This window comes from Ochotona princeps, chromosome 2 (genome assembly GCF_030435755.1).
Source record: "Ochotona princeps isolate mOchPri1 chromosome 2, mOchPri1.hap1, whole genome shotgun sequence".
NCBI lineage: Eukaryota > Metazoa > Chordata > Mammalia > Lagomorpha > Ochotonidae > Ochotona > Ochotona princeps.
Window position 1 is genome coordinate 72,591,555 of NC_080833.1, and position 17,352 is coordinate 72,608,906.

General features: G+C 34.0%; 1 protein-coding gene across 2 annotated transcripts in view; it reads right to left on the reverse strand.

Moving 5' to 3' along the window:
- The window catches only part of COL24A1 (collagen type XXIV alpha 1 chain), a 339,546-nt gene that overhangs the window by 225,884 nt on the left and 96,310 nt on the right, over positions 1 to 17,352 (reverse strand). For both annotated transcript variants that reach the window (XM_058658790.1, XM_058658792.1), the window contains 6 exons: positions 16,413 to 16,457; positions 10,081 to 10,134; positions 9,945 to 9,989; positions 9,696 to 9,749; positions 9,414 to 9,467; positions 5,230 to 5,283 (listed from right to left, as the gene is read on the reverse strand). In XM_058658790.1, the coding sequence (XP_058514773.1) occupies positions 5,230 to 5,283; positions 9,414 to 9,467; positions 9,696 to 9,749; positions 9,945 to 9,989; positions 10,081 to 10,134; positions 16,413 to 16,457 (306 nt within the window). The remainder of the gene's footprint in view (positions 1 to 5,229; positions 5,284 to 9,413; positions 9,468 to 9,695; positions 9,750 to 9,944; positions 9,990 to 10,080; positions 10,135 to 16,412; positions 16,458 to 17,352) is intronic.

Here is a 17,352-nt window from a genome sequence, read left to right on the forward strand (position 1 = left end):
GGCTGTTGCTCATCACATGGGCCATTAAGAGAGGTATTTTTTTTTTTTTTTACTAACTTGTACTTTGGTGTTACAACATTCATCTATGCCAAAAAGTAGAAATCACAGAGCTTTAATACATTGAATTAATACTCTCTTTTGAACAACACATTTGTTTTTATTCAAGGGAAAGACAAATCACATAAAACTGGTAATATTTTACTGTTTTAGTCAGTAGGAGCTTAGATTCAAATTTTCAATAGTTTCCAATAAAATGTACACGATTTTTTTTGGCTGTATTTGAGCAAAAATCTCTTCAATTTCAACCTTAACAATCTCAGAAATCACTTAACTAGTCACCAGTCACTCCGCTTTGCTTTTTCACAGACCTCAAGATTCCTCTACCCGCACATTCGTCTTTTACCATTCAGTCTCCCACTCCTAGAGAAGACAAAGCTGTGGTCACTGACTTTCAACATTTTTTGTCCTTTTGAAACAAATCCCTATGCTTAACTTTCTTCATAACTTTGTTTTCATTTTCCCTGATTTTCAGAGAAATCGATTTCACTGAATTATTCACTGTTGCTTTAAGCTTTCAGCACTCAAATCGTTAGTCAATTGCTCTTCAGTTCTAAATATTTCCTAACTTTCACTGTGAATGTTTTTTTCTCTTTAGATCATAACTTATTTAAGGACACGTTTTCTACTTAGCAAAATGTATTTCCATGCCCTTTTCTTATCAGATGAAAATTTAACTTCAAAGAATGTGGTCTTTTAGCAATGATGGTCCGGGTACAGTATTTTCTCACTTTGTTTCATGAATTTTTTCCCTAAGAGATCTCATCTGTTACAACTGCTTCACCCAACGTAGATGACAATATAAGCAGTGACTATAGTCCATTCTTCAATTCTGAGACTTGGGTCTACAGTTGGCATATGTGCATTAATTATATTACTTTTTCAAGCATTTTGACCTCAACAGATTCAAAATCAAATCATTATTTGCAACCATATTCAATATCCTCTGTTTCCTCTCCTCTTTTTTCATTCTATGTATTTTAGAATACTCTCTCCCAAACTGAACGAAATGAACTGAATGGCTCAAATGCTATAAACGACATTTGTATTCTGCCCACTCCATTGCCACAATGTGCCATCCTGAGTTTCTAGTTCTACCAGCAGCATCCTTTTAAATAGGCTTTAACTTCTCTTATTATCTCTCTCTCCCTCCCTCATTTTGCCTTACCTCCTGCTACCAAGTTTAAGTGTAAAACACAAGCCTGATAATTCCATCCCTTGTTTAGAAATCTCTGGTTACTGTCCTATTATGAAAGAGTAAATTTACCACAACACAGGAGACTCTCATCCCAAGAAACGTTATCTACTGTGCTAATACAAATTTTTAGGCTCATTTATTATTATATATACTATTTTGAACTCCTTGATGTAATTGTATTAAAAGCCTAATGCTATGGAGAGTTTGGGAAAAGCATTGCTTCATACATTATTGCCTAGGTAGTATATGTTTATAATCATGGAAAACTATAACCTTTGGTTTAGCCCCATTCCTCAAAAACAATTTTGTATCAATTCTTGAGAGAATGTATGTCACATACTTGGCCTCAAATGAACTGTTTAAGAGAGGTAAGGAGGAAAAATGAGTACAATCTGATAAGGGACTCAGGACCTTATATTAATCCAAACATCAAAGACAATAACAATGTTTTGAATATTGATGGCAAATCATAAAATTTCTAAGAATACAGAAAAAGAAATAAAATTGGAAGAATGAGCAATCAGTGAATAACAACAAAAACAAAATGACTATTACATCCCTTAACCAACTTCATGAGAAACAAAAAATTATCTCAAGCCATACTAATTTCAAAGAGGAAACCAAGTACTTTCCATGGCATAAATCATCTGCTACTATAGTGACAGTAACAATAAAAAGAACAAGTTGCAGTCATAATAATAACCTTTAAAGATAATGACAGCTAAGTTAGATCCTGAAAAGATAGGTAACTTTTTAATTCTCATTAAAGATGATTAAAAGAGTATAGGTTCATACAAAGAGACAAACATATTCATCTGCGGTTTTAATTACTCCAAACAATGTCCTTCTATGATGATGACATGAACCCCCTGCTGTATGTGCTGTGACCTCCCTAGCAATAAAACAAGGTAAGTGCATTTTTTTTTAGATTTTCAAAGTATCAATACTTACTGTTTTTCCTTTTTAAAAAATTAATTACATTGCATTATGTGACACAGTTTCATAGGCTCTGGGATTACCCCATCCCCTCCCTGTACCCTCCCCCCATGGTGTATTCCTCCACCTAGTTGCAGTATTACAGTTCAAATTAAGTCAAGATTCTTTCGTTGCAACCATATACCAAGCACAGAGTCCAGCATCTTATTGTCCAGACAATTTTAACAGTTTCTTGGGGAGACCTTCTCTGGTCTGAAGGCAGAGCTGGCAGAATATTATCCCATTCAATTGGGATAATATCAACATCAACAACAATTTACAACATTATGGAATTAATTGGCATGGTATTGAGTAATCAATACGTTATAACAGTGCAAGTTCTTAAATATATCTTGTGACTACTTCATTGACCCTTCAATTTTTGTTTGTACACAGAACCGGCTGCTATATACCTTAAAGTGACTATAGGGTACTATTCAGCTGTCTCATGTCTGTTTTCATTTTAGTATTTAGCAGTTTATTGTGTTGACGCGTAATTTTGCTGCACTTGGTAGGTTTGTCCTTTTTTTTTTAAGGATGTATTTATTTCATAGGCAGAGAGAGAGAGAAAAAGGAGTGCCACAAAGAAAGATATTCTGCCCATTCTCTCCACAAATGACCACACTAAGCAGGGCTGCCCTCGCTGAGGCCAGGGGCTCCCCTCTGGGTGGTAGGAACAAAGCTTTTGGGCCATCATTTGTTGTCGCTCAGGCACATTACAGAAGCATGGAAAAGCTGCATACACGCATTAAACGAAGCAGTTGTTTAATTCAGGATTCCACATGTTACCTCCAACATGTTTCTAAATTAGACAGTAAGTAAGAACTGGCATTTGTTAAAATATCAGCCAACCCAGAAAGACAGCTATGGAGTAAGGATTAGATCTTAAAAGCAGAGAGAGAGAGAGAGAGAGAGAGAGAGAGAGAGAGAGAGAGAGAGAGAGAGAGAGAGAAAGAGAGAGAGAGAGAGAGAGAGAGAGAGAGAGAGAGAGAGAACGAGTCAGCACAGTACTATTGCTAGAAAACAGCCTACTGCTCTGTCCTTAGAGTGATTTTATTGCTTTTTTTCTGATACTAAATTCATTTCACAGCTTTAATCTTGAATCCATGAATCTGAATTAACTGTATACTTATATGTGTGTGTATGTATACACACATGAGAGTATTTCAAAATATTTATGGAAAATTGAAATTCAAGGAATTTTTTTATTCAAGTATTTTTAAAATGCTTCAAAAAGTCAACAGAAATACATGTGGTAAGAAATTAAGGATATATTTAAATATGTTTTGCTTCAAATAAGTTTATATTTTAATACCACTCTCCATGAACTTTTGGAAGTACCATTTATGTGCTGATGTCTTTTGTGTTACTAGAGTGAGATTCACAAGATTTTATAGCCATGTTGAGCATCTTGATGACGCATAATGTAATGCAGAGTAACCTGTTTCTTCTGGGAAGCCAATGTTCCATGTCAACTTTCAGAAAAGAAAGTGCTCTGCATCATGCATTAAGCTAAATTCAAAAATTTTAATAATCTACAAATTTGATACATGTTCTATAGACTTAATTATGGCTATTTTAGAATATGAGAATTACATGATGCATACATATCTTTTAGAAGCATTTTATATTAATAATTCAGTGGACTTTTGTCTTCCACTTTGATTTCCACCCCTAAGTATGCATCATTTTTTTTTCAAAGTGAATTATTTCATTTAATCAAGATCAAAAATAAAAAGCTGGGGATGTTTACAAAGAAGTGTATAATTGTACATGTAATCATATCTATGTAGTACACATCTTTCATTTCAAAATTTAAGTGTGGCTATACCAGAAATATAAATAATGATAGTCTACTATTTAATAATAACATTTAACCTTATTATTTACAATGAACATGAACTTCTGCTTATGGTTCACACTATATGAATGGGCAACTGGAATATTTTACAGTATCAATAAACATAAAAATTCTTAAAAACTAATATAGTAAAGCTATCAACTGTTTCATTTAGTGTCATTATTAATAGCTGCTCACTAATAACATTTCACAGATTTGTATTTACTTTATATCACATTAAATAAAGACCCCTAAGATAAACTGTGAAATCATTAGTTTATCTCTGTTATGGTAAAATAAGAAGTTCATACAACTAGTGAAATTTGTTATTTACCAAACATCTATTTTCTATTTATTTAGCTTCTACATTATGAGATAAGAAACAGAATGTTTGATCGAAATATATAACTAATAGAGCTATTTTCTTTAAAAAATAGTATCATAACATCTTTATTCATTGTCTTTAACCTTTATTGGGTTTCCCTAGTATCCTTGACATTTTATTTCTTTACAACATGAAAAATATTAGCTTTGTATTATTTCAAAGAGGAACATCATAAAGTTGTTTTTAAAGATTTTTTTTTATTTGAAAGCCAGAATCACAGAGAAAGAAGTAGAGACGAAGAAAAAGAGAAAGACTATCAGTCCACTTGTTCACTCCCAAATGATCACAATGGCCAGGAAAAGGCCAGGATGAAACCAGATGACATATATCTTATCCAGGTCTCTAATGTGGGTACCAGGGCCAGTTACTTGGGCTGCCTTTTGCTTTTCCCAGACCATTAGCTAGGAGGTAGACAAGAATGGAGCATCCAGGACTCGAACCAGTGTCCATATGAGATGATGGCGTTGCAGATGGCATTTAACTTAATAAGCTGTTATAACACGTCAGAAACTAAGTATGCATCATTAATGGCTTCCGGGTAGCGTTAATAAACAGCTCTGTGGGAAGCACAGTGTGCAAAAACTGTCTTATTTCCTTACAATCACTATTATAGAGCACCTGACATACCAGAAAAAATGTAGTCCAACCTATTTACACAAATATCAACATTGCAGAATTTTTCTTTAACCTACCATGTAAAAACGTGTTTTACCAATTAATTTTAATTTTCAGTATCTTTGTTTCAAATTTATTATCTTTCCACAAATACTTTACCTCTGGTCCTGGAGGGCCAGGTGGTCCCTGGGGTCCTGGGTCACCTGGTTGGCCCTAGGTGAGGAAAGGGGAAATACAAAATATAAACATTAATCTTTAAGATACAATTAAAAGAGGAAATAGGCATTGGTAAGCAACAGTGCACATAGCATATAGCAACTAAGGTGCTAATGACTTCAGAGATTAAATTTATGACCATCATCACAGTGAATGAAACTTACTTAAATACAGTATTTTGGATATCATATATATTTATTCCTATCAACATTTTGATGAGTTCAATGCTAAAATATGCTTCCTGCAGAGCTATAAAAATAAAGCTAAACTCAAAGAGGTAGCAATTTCTAACTGAGGAACTGACTTCGGTTATTAACAACCAGAATCCTAGGACTTTATCTGTAAACGTCTCTCCCTTTTACTACTCGTAGTGGCCTGATTCAGTATTAAAAGCTCAACCGATATTGAAATTCTGGTTCTCGAATCTCTTTAATTCCTCCTTTTTCTTATCAATAAGCTATAAATACGGACAATACTACTAACATTCTCATGGAGTGTTTACAAGCGTTAACTGAAACACTATATGGAAAGTGCCAGGCACAATGTCTGGCATAGAAAGTACTCATTAACATCAATTGGGTTTGTGATCATGAATTCCTTTTCTGTCCCCTTGTAGTCTCTGCTCCTTACCATTCTCTGGGTGACACAGAATTTTTGGGCTGTTTTGATTCTTCCGAAAATTTATGTTGCAGTGGAGGTCTAATTTTATTGCATTGAGTTCAGAAAAGATACTTGATATGATTTCTATTCTTTTCAATTTGTAGGAACAGTGACCTACCAAGTGATCTATCCTGGGCAATGTTCTGTGTGCTGTTTATATGTGTATTCTGCAGCTGTTGGGTGGAATGTGCTGTTGATGTCTATTAGATCCAAATGTTCTAGGGTGAAATTTGTATCTGCTGCTCTTTTGTTCAGTTTTGTTCTGAGGATTTATTTTCAACATCTTGACTTTCATGTTACAGATGTGAAATCAGGGACAGAGAGGACAATGAAAGCAGAAAACAGAAGAGGTTGCTATGAAGTCTGAAACTTGATCAAGTAGGTAAGAGCTGGAACAACTAAAGTCTTAAGTGTAATGATTCCCTTGTTTTCCTAACAAAAGCTATTGAATTTGTTATTTATGTGATGTAAAATTTCTAGATGACCTTTACATTTTATTTAAGTAGGTGTTGGGTCACAAAAAAAAACTCATACAACTAATTTCCCTTAAGCACTGGATATATTTCATTGTATCAGATACCCAGCCATGAAATAGAACAAAGCAATAAATTAAATAAAGCCTGGAAAGAGTTAATTAAATGTTATACAAAAATCCACTTAAGTTTCTTTTCCTAAAGAAACAAATAAACACTGATCCATCAGAATCAGGGCTTTAGAGTCTCATTCGCCTCTTTATACACATGGATGGGGGTTTCACTGAGGCCCTCTAGTGGCAAAATTCAACCAAGTAGCTAAATTTAAAAGCATTAAGGAAGAAAACACCATACTGTATTTTTCAGAAAAGTTGATTGGAACTCAGATATTTTAAAATGTACTTTACGAAATAATTGTAGTCATTCCCTAAAACAATTACACTTTGCAAAATCTCTATCTCAAAGCTTTCTCTGAATGTCAAACTTCCATTATAAAAAATATAAATTTTCAAGTAACTACTGGGGAATTTGATAATGCTAAGCAAACTTTACAAATTATAGAAATGTCTGGTCAAAATTATGAAAGACATAATTGTCTTTGTTTTTTAATGCTTCAACAGAAGAATATTTCCAAAGAAGTTCAGAGTGGTCATTTAAATAGTTTTTGAACAGTCATAGAACAAAGTTTTCCTTTTCCAGAATGTAAAAGCCATCTACACCAAAATATTCATTCTTATATCTCAAAAATATTCTTTCATATTACAATTTGTATCATCTGGACACAATGTTAGTAACACCAATATCTTGTATGACTGAAATATTGGTAACTATTGGGAAATAAATATTAATAACTATTATTAGGAGAGAAAAATATCAGATTCATGGAGGAATAAGGAATCTTAAAGATGACGGACCTCTTATCTTTTGTGCATCTGCTTATTGTTGTATACTTAAAAGGAAGGAAGGCAGGGAGGGAGGAGAACAGAGAGAGGAAAAGAGGGGGAGGGGTAGAAAGGGAGAGAAAGAGAGAGAGAGAAATTATCTATCCACTGGTTCACTCTCCCAATGCCAAGCAAAAGCCGAGGGACTAGAATCCCATTCTTGTCTCTCACATAGGTTTAGGGGTTCAGACACTTGCTGTCTACCAGAATGCACATTAACAGGAAACTGGATCGAAAGTGGAGTAAATGGGATGTGAGTCTTTCGCTCTAACATGGGGCGATGGTATATCCTGTCAAATCCTAACACATGAAGTTCCTTTACTCTTATTTTAAACATGAGAAACTGGATATCACAGTGGATGATGCTCAGGAGCACAAGCGAAGCGTTAGAACTGGAACTAGACTCATCTCAGTCTCTCAGATTAGAAGTTTTATCCTTCCATAAGCATCTTATCAATGCAAATTCAGTCAAACAGTCAGGAACCTTAAAAATGGTTTGCCTTATGTAAAAATGAAATTAAGTTGTGGTTTTCTTAGAAAGTTAACTGTGAACCACAGATAGAGTATTGATACAATTTATTAATATTGATCTCAAATGGTGTGTTCTTTCAATTCTGTTTACTATCAAAAGCTAGAAAACCATCATATTAAGTGAGAAAGAGATGCAAAAAGTTAAAATCTAATTTTTCCAACCATCTCAGATATCAGAAGTTTGAATGTAGTTTGAAATCATTCTCAAAAAAAAAAAAAAAGGAAAAAAAGGGGGGGAAAGCTGTCTGCTAACTTTATGACCTGTACTTTGTATGTACTTTGTAGTTTCTGAATTTCAAATCTGGGAAAACTACTGTATGTGGGACCAAGTTAAATGCCATCCTCCCAGGGCAGAAAGCCAGTAGATGCAGAGGTAACCACTGACTTGTCATTAAAGATGTCGAAATTGCTTTTTGGATGAAATGATCCCCAAGAAGCATAAGTAAATTACTGTTACTGTTAGAAGAAGAAACAAAGAGTGGGTCCCATAAGGCTCTGAGACTTAACAATGCCTCCTGAAAGGCAAAAATAATTTATTTATGGCTGGGACAGTGGAATTAGAAGGAATGTGATGTATTGTTCAGGTAAACAACTGTTCCTCTAAATGCATATCTGAATGTCATATCAACAAATTATAATTCTGTTTCTATTTTTCCCAACTTAAATCACTTTCATAGAGTTGTAATCAAGATCCTCAAGCAATCTTAAACTTTTTACTCTAAAACAATATAGCACAATAGCCAAGAATATGAGTCCTGATAAACTTGATTACCCAAGTTTTCCTGGATGGCCACCTACTATCTTGGGCAGATTATTTAATAATCTGTGTCTCAATTTAATCTAAAAAAAAAAGTAGCAATAACACCAACTTCATAGGATTGCAATGATCATTAAATTAGATGACAGTCCCTTGAATACTGCCTTACACATTGTACACAGTAAATGTTAACTATCACTTTTAATATTTAGAGAAGTGTTATGTGTTGCACTTTAATCATTTTATTTAAATCATTAAGTTAATTCTATTTCAATAATTCATGGATTATGTTGATTAGAGCATAAGGTGCTTTTTTTCTAAAACTAATTGAAGTCAGGGGGTTGGAAAAAAAGGGTAAGAAATAGAATATCTGGGACCACCAAAGAGTGCAACATATTATCTTTTCTTGAGAATGTTTCCTTAAAGGACTGATATTTGGAAAATTAACCATGTTATTTAAAATGCTTCATGTCTATTGAGTTTAAAAACACCATGTGCAGTTTAAATATTGCCTGTAATGTTTCATTTAGAGAACTAGCATAACCAAGATCTTTAGAATGCATTCAAACTCAGCTTTGACCGAGATTCTGGGTGAGGGAAAGTTCCAACATTCTATGGAATATGAGGTCAACACTTCCGGGATATTCTAAAACTGAAGAGCAAAATTGCAAGACTGGTAGTCTAATAATCAGCTTCTGCTCTCATCAACAAGCATCAATCATGCCACGGTTCACTACAAAAAACAAAGAAAAATTTCAAACCTACTGAAAGTCCGGGCTTTCCTCTTATTCCCGGTGGTCCCAGCAAACCAGCAGTGCCCTAGAAGAAGAGAATCATAAAGGTAGAGAAACTATTATACCACGAAAGGAAGATATACCTTTATTCAAACAACCAAAAATCCTTAGGTATATATTAAGAAATTTTAAAAAATCAAACAATAACTTAAAACTGTATTGATATCTCATCCTGACAAAATACAAGATTAAATTATTTCTTTTGAATTTATACAATGTCATATTTCTATAAAATCAATGTTTCAAGTGATACCTTGTCTCCAGGATACCCTGGTTCTCCTGGCTCTCCTGTAATGCCTAGTTCACCCTAGAAAAAACATGACAATGTTATAAGAAAACAAATATTAAGAATAATAATTTATCAGTTTAACTGCCTCCAAAAATGCATATACTTCATTATGCAAACTGGACTCCATTATTAAAAACAAGTTTCTATATTATATTTATTCAAAAGAAAACAGAATAAATTTGCTCTGTGATAAAATATTAACATTTAAATCACCTTATCACCTTTGATTCCAGGTAGTCCCTTATTCCCTGAAAGACCCTAAAAAAGAGAGTGAGAGAGAGATTTTATAATATAAATTATAATATAAATTAAAGTGAAATACATACCCAAAATGCAAATAAAACCATACCATTGGGCCAGGAATTCCAGAAGTTCCAATTGGTCCTACAGGACCTACACTGCCCTGGAAAAGCAATAAAAGGCATCTTGAAGCATTTCACTGTTATCAGAAAGAGATTGTGGCAAAATTAATAAATTACTGAACCTGGAGTATTGCAGCTCACTAAGCTCCCACATGTGCCTTAATCTTTAATAACTTATTTTTCTCTCTAAACTTACAAGGCATAGCAAACTTTAACCTAAAGTGCATCCTATCTTCTGAAGCCTTGTCAACGTGGAGTAGTCCACAAGATTTCCTTCTGAGGAGCTCATGTATTCTTGCCCATGACTTCATCTTGCATATTTCTCTAACCAGATTATATCTTATAGAAATATATTGATCCTGTGCTCCTAAGAATTCAATACACTCCGTTCCATTATCTGAGGTTTTATCACTCTTATTAATTCAGCAGATTCTTGTTGAGCATTCCTATAAAATGTACAGTCTGTGACATTCATCCTGTGATATTTCTCCAGCTAGGTAAAATCTTGAAGAAATATTTTAGCATCACACTCTAAGGAAACATTTTTTAAAATCCTTTGTTTCATTATCCTACATTTTAATTTTACCCATTTATAGCAGCAAATATTGAGGATGCACTGTGTGACAGCAATTCGTGATGTAATTTTATGACTTCAAATTTGCAGAATGAAAAATTGTACCATAAAGTTAGGAATAAACTGAGTAGAAGACAAAAGACCTTACTCTTCTAAGCTTATTTCATTTATTCATCATTTAATACTGACTGAGCATTAACGTACCAGATACTGTGGTAGTGTGGAAGAAACAAAGTTGAAAAGAACATGTCTAATGCTAGATTTTTCAAACTAATGCTCCAATTTTTTGAAAACAGACCTACCATTATCATCTGCAAGCAAACACAGTAGTAACAGTTATTGTATTCCAAAACTGTGGGTATCCTTGACAGTTTATGGAAAAGCAATAATTTCTGTGTCACTGAAACCTATTTCTAGTTCTTTCTCTCAACTCCTCACTGTGTCCTCCACACAATTCCTCATTCCAAATGTTTTGGAACTTTTAAGGCTGCATTTGTGAAATGTTAAAATGCTGTCCACTGCATATGGAATCCATATTTTTCCTTAACTGCATTTGTAAAAAATCATTTTGTTTGAGACAGAAAAGTGAGAGACAAATCTATCATTCATTATGCCAATGCCCTCCACAGCTGGGGCTGGGCCACGTGTAAATTAGGAGCTGAGAACTCAATCCACGACTCCCATGTGGGCTGCAGGACCCAGTTACTTAACTGCCACATGGTTCCTCTAGAGGTATACATCAACAAGCTGGAACTGGGAGTGCAGCTGGAGCTTGACCAAGGTGCATCAATAAAGGATGCAGGCATCCCAAGTGGCATCTGAACCACAAATCAATCCCAATGGCACCAGGTGTCTTAGGACAGCTTTACAGGTCTTCTGTATTAGATTTCTATGAATCACTCCAGTCTCCTTTCCTTGCATTTTCTTCCCTTTGCCCTTTCTATCTCCCTGCCCGAAATCCTATGTTCCAAGCACAACTGATCATTTTTCATTCTCTCAACATGTTTTCTCTTATTACAGGACCTCAGCCTTTGCAGGCATAGTTTCCTTTGTTGGTACATCACTATTAGTTACGTATCCTGCGTTGTCTTCCTGGTTTGTGTATTCTGTGTGACTACAAGCATGCTTCATTTTTTAAAAATCTCCCAGGTCCAAAATAATAGTTTTGAAATAAAGTATGGATTGCCTGTTGAAGGGATTACTGAAAAAAAAGTCTCAAAAGCAATTTCTGGAGCTCTTTTTTTCCCAACATAAATGAGCATTTCTAATAGGCTGAATTTAAATAATACAAATCTCCAAACGGAAAATATGACTTCTTTACTTTTGGATGAATCATATAGTCTGTGAAACACAACTAAGACAAATTGTTTTCAACATGCTTAATCTTGAAATATATGAGACAACTAGGGGAAAAAGGTAATTCTTTCCAACCCAATAGATATGTAATACTAATACATCATTGCTTGTAATTTCAAGTTCTATCAACCTAGGAAACAGTTACTCGTATGATTACAGTAGTTAGTTTATTCAAAGTCCATGGATTTAAAGTTTATTATCATCTCAACAATGTAATAGAAACATTTTCTTGAAAATTATGCAGAAATTCATGTTAAGTCTCACAAACACAAAAGCCCTTATGTCTTGTTTTTTTCCATAGGTATAATACTCTAAATTTGCTAGTTACTGCACTTAAGCCAGGCATCTTCAAATAAATGTACTTTGTGTATAATAATATTCTATTTGAGTTTTTAGTGACTCCATAAGCAAAATCATAAAACTTGATTATTAGTAAATACCAAAAAATACATCATAGAAAGAAATTAGTCAGATGGGAAGTTATGAACTAAAATTTGAATGACATATACAGACACATCAAAGAAACACCAAATTTATTGTGGCATGAAAAAAACTGCACAAAAATCCTGATCCTCAAAACTATGCTTGGGGTGGGGGGTGTGCCATAGAGGTAAAGCCACTGCCTGAGATGACAACATCCCCTCCTGGTGAAGACCCAGCTGCTCCACCTCTGACCCAGCTCCCTCATAATGTGCCTGGGAAAACAGCAGAAGCTATCTCAAGTGCTTGGGCCTCTGCATCCATGGGGGAGTCCCAAGAGAAACTTCAGTATACTAGCTTTGGACTGGCCCAGCTCTGGTTGTTGTGGCGTTTTGGGGGTGTAAACCAGCTGATGGGTGAGCTCTCTCTCTCAATTTCTTCCTCTCTCTGCAATTCTTCATTTCAAAAAAATAAAAAAGAAATAGATACATAAATACATAAATAAATAAATAAATAAACTGTCTTTTAAAGAAAACACACCAAAAATGCCTTTCTGAAAGCATTTTCGGAGACTCCAAGGATAGGTTGTTCATCACTGAAAACAGCAGCCACTGGCCAATTAAGAGTTCTAATAACTATACTGTAGAAAAGACTGATTTCCTCATGGTTTTTCAATCATTATACAGGTAATAATCTCAGTCACTAGTGTAATTTAAAAAGCAACTGACAATTTACCAATGACCTGCATGAAAATTACATACAACAAAACATCTCAGGTCAGAAAGTCTTCCTGATGGAAGGAAGCATGCCAGAGAGAATCCAGAAGCTAAAATTTTGAACAAGCAGACGAATTGTTTATTAATTGCAAAGTTTCTTCATAATTGTTCCCAACTACTTTCAAAGCATCAGTTCTTCAGTATCCTGCCAATGCTCTGATTTTCTACGCTGCAAGGCCATTATCTACTTTACATTCCCTTAACATTCATCTTCCCTTATAGCCCTCTTTTGCTTGTAGAGCCCTTTTCTGTTTTCCACCTCTGCATCCGTATCTATATTGTTTTGGTCTTTTTTTTTTTAAAGTAAATGGTAGTAAAAATATATGCTCTTTGCAGCTTGTTGACAAGTAAATGAGACATGCTTGTGAAACTACTTTGCTAGTATAAAATGCTATTTATATGATATATGTAACATATATTCCATATTTCACGTATAAATATGTATATATGTGTGTAGAAGAGATGAAAAATATAAAATACAAAAAATGAAAAGTATATAGTATTATTACCCACTTCCTTTTCTAGAAAATATCTTATCAAGTGATGAGTGATTAAAGAAAAATAAGAGAAGTAAAATATTTTTCTGTGCACTACTAGCATAGAGCTATGCCTAAGAGCTCAAAGATACATAATATTAAGCTTTTTTAAATAAAATGTGAGATGAGGTGCCAGTAGTGGCATGGCAGGCTAATCCTCTGCCTACACTCTGGCATCTCCAAAAGATGCTGGTCTTTGTATCCTTCAAAATACTGGAGAAAAACCTTAAGTACCTTGAATTAAAGTTAGCCAAAGTTGTGTAAGACCTCTATGACAAAAGTTACACTTAAAAAAGAAATAGAAGAAGACATTATAAGATGAAAAAATATACCATGTTCCTGGATCTGTAGTATCATCATCATCACAACTTCTGTATTATCAACAGTCGTATACAGACTCAAGGAGATCCCAATCAAAATCTTAACAACATTATTCTCAGAGCTTGAAAGATGATATAAAAATTGAACTGGAAACACAAAAGACCATGAATAGCCAAAGCAATCTTGAAGAACAAAAATAAAGTTGGAGGACTCAAAAGTTCAGATTTCAAAACATACTACATGGCAAGGTAACCAAAAGACTGTTACTCGTACAAAAATAGAGAATAAAATCAATGGAACTGAACAGAAACGCCAAAGGTGAATCCACACATATACAGCCAACTAATCTTTGACAAGAGAACTGAAAATTACTCTCTTTAACAAATGATGTTGGAACAAATGCATAGCAGCTTGAAGAAGTAAGAATCAAGATCTGTCACCTTTCACCTTATATAAAAATCAACTCTAGATGGATCAAGGACCTAAATCTGCACCCAGAAACCACCCAACTACCAGAACAAAACATTGGAAGCACTTTACAGGATATAGGCATAGGCAAAGACCAACAACAAAAAAAATGCCCCAAAGCACAGTCAAAGCCAAAACAAATAAATGGACTACATAAAACTAAGATGCTTCTGTACAGCAAAGGAAATGATGAACAAAGTGAAGAGGCAACCAACAGGATGGGAAAAATTTTTTTTTAAACCCTACACGACAGACAGGGGACAATATCCAGAATTTGCAAAGAGCTTCAGAAACTCTACAACAGTAAAACAAACAACCCTGTGAAGAAATAGGCAACGAAAATAAGCATTTTTCAAAAGAGCAAATTCAAATGCCTAGCAGATATGCAATAAAAAGGTTTCAGGAACCTTAACTATTAAGAAAATGAAAATAAAAACTATATTGAGTCTCAACCTAACTACAGCAAGAATGACCTACATTCACAAACCTACTAACACCTGCTGGTGTGGATGTGGGGAGAAAGGTATCCTACATTGCTGTTGGTGGGAGTATAGATTAGCACAGCAACCATGCAAGCCTATATGGAGAATGTTCAGGAAGCTGAAAACCGATCTACCATATGAACCAGCTATTTTACTACTGGGAAAATATTCAAATTGGGTGAAATCTGCATATAAGAAAGCATCCTGTACTCCTGTATTTATAGCAGTACACTCCACATTAGTAAAGACATGGGAACAACCCAGATGCCCACTGAAAGACGAATGGAGAGAAAAACTGTGATACAACTACTGCATGGAATATCACACACAAATTTTTAAAAAATGAAATTCTACCATTTATAACAAAATGGTCCCAACTAGAGACCATTACTGTCAATGAAATAAGTCATCTACAGGTTTAATTCTCATCTATATTCTGTATTTTTTATTCTATATTCTTCCAGGTCCACTGTGTTCTATATCCACATGGAATTCTCACAAAAAAAAGTCTCAAAAGTAAATAAGACATGTTTTAAGCTAGTATAATTTTCTGGATGTGGCATAACATGATAGAATTTTAAATTCTCGACTTAAATCACTTTTTTCAAATTTAGATGCAAAGCGGTCATGGGCTGTTACACTAGTTAAATATTAACCATTGTCCTAAGTACCTAGAAAATACTTCACAGGAGTGAGATTCTATTGCTGATGTTGTTGCTGCTGCTGTTAGTATTATGTAACTGAAAAACTTAGTGTTTAAATGTCTTGGGCTCATTCAAGTTGTCTGACTCTAAATTTCATATTTTTGTTTTCACATGATATAAAGTTAGAACCTTTGACACTGACTAGAGTTTTCCTAACCAAGCTCCTGACTTATTTCTTTGACCAAACTGTCATCTTGTGCTTTGGGGCACTTAAAGGTAGAAGAAAGAACATTTAAAATTGGGGTCAGATTTGTGTTTTGCTTTAGTCTCGCTCCTTTGTTCAGTGATTTTCCTAGCAATTTCTTTGATTTTCTTTTATAGCCTAAAGTCCTAGTGCTTGTTTTCATGTGTGCTAAATTCCAGATCAGATGGCACAGGAAATAAGTGGCTATTCTATGTCACACTTTCAAGGAAACTACCCATGATTAATAATTTCTTAATCACACATACATATACTATATATGTATATATGTATACACACATACACAAGTCTACAGAAACATATCTCATCTTAGTTTATTACAAACTATCATTTTCGTGTTCACACTAAACCAGATAACATTATTTTTCAGCAAGGCTAGTATCCAATGAAACTTATCATTTCCTGAATTTTAAAAACACATCTAACAAGCATAATTGTACAGTAAGATATTTTTTGAGAATAATATTTTGAGATACTCACTCTAATCCCAGGAAATCCTGGAGGACCAATGCCACCTACAAGTCCCTATTGTAAAAGAAAGGTCCAAAATTTATTATATAAGACTTACAGTCACTAAAGATATTTTCTGAAGATGAATACAAAATTTTCTAGGACATTTTAATTTATCTCAGATAACTACTGTAATTCCTACTCTTAAAATACCTTTAATTTATGCAGAAAACCATGGAAGCAATTTTTAAATAAAAATGCTACTTACTTCATGTTTTGGGAGGCAATGACTGCACCAAGTTTAAGATACAGAACTCCTAATTTCTCTTGCATATTTGATAAAGCAAGTGAACTCCAACATAATCAATATTAAAGACATAACTAACCTATAAGTTGGCCTTCAAAAAGTTCATACAAAAAGTTTATTATGATATAAGAATGCAAAGATTTCAATTGGCTTTGCACTAAAATAAACTTGCCTTTAATTTCGTTTTCCACTATCTTTTTTGAAATGTATGAAAAGTTAGGTATTTACCTATTTACTATTCACAACACTGTAACTGCCGAAGCACATTATTTAAAATTTTTAAACTGCATTTAGAAAATAAATAAAATTTCTCGTTGCTGTAAATACAATAAAAACACAACTTTCCTAATCATAGAAGGTTTTGAACATTTTTACAAAATGCTATGCAGATGTAAGGAATTACCAACATTGCTATCTTATTTACACAAGGTTTTTAATCATCATTATAAATTTTCAGCTGGTGTTTGATTAGTCTTTTCTTTTTTTTTTTTTTAAGATTTATCTTATTTTTATTACAAAGTCAGATATACTGAGAAGAGGAGAGACAGAAAGGAAGTGGAGCCGCCGGGATTAGAACCAGCGGCCATATGGGATCAAGGCGAGGACCTTAGCCACTAGGCCACGCTGCCGAGCCCATTGATTAGTCTTTAGAACTCATTTTAT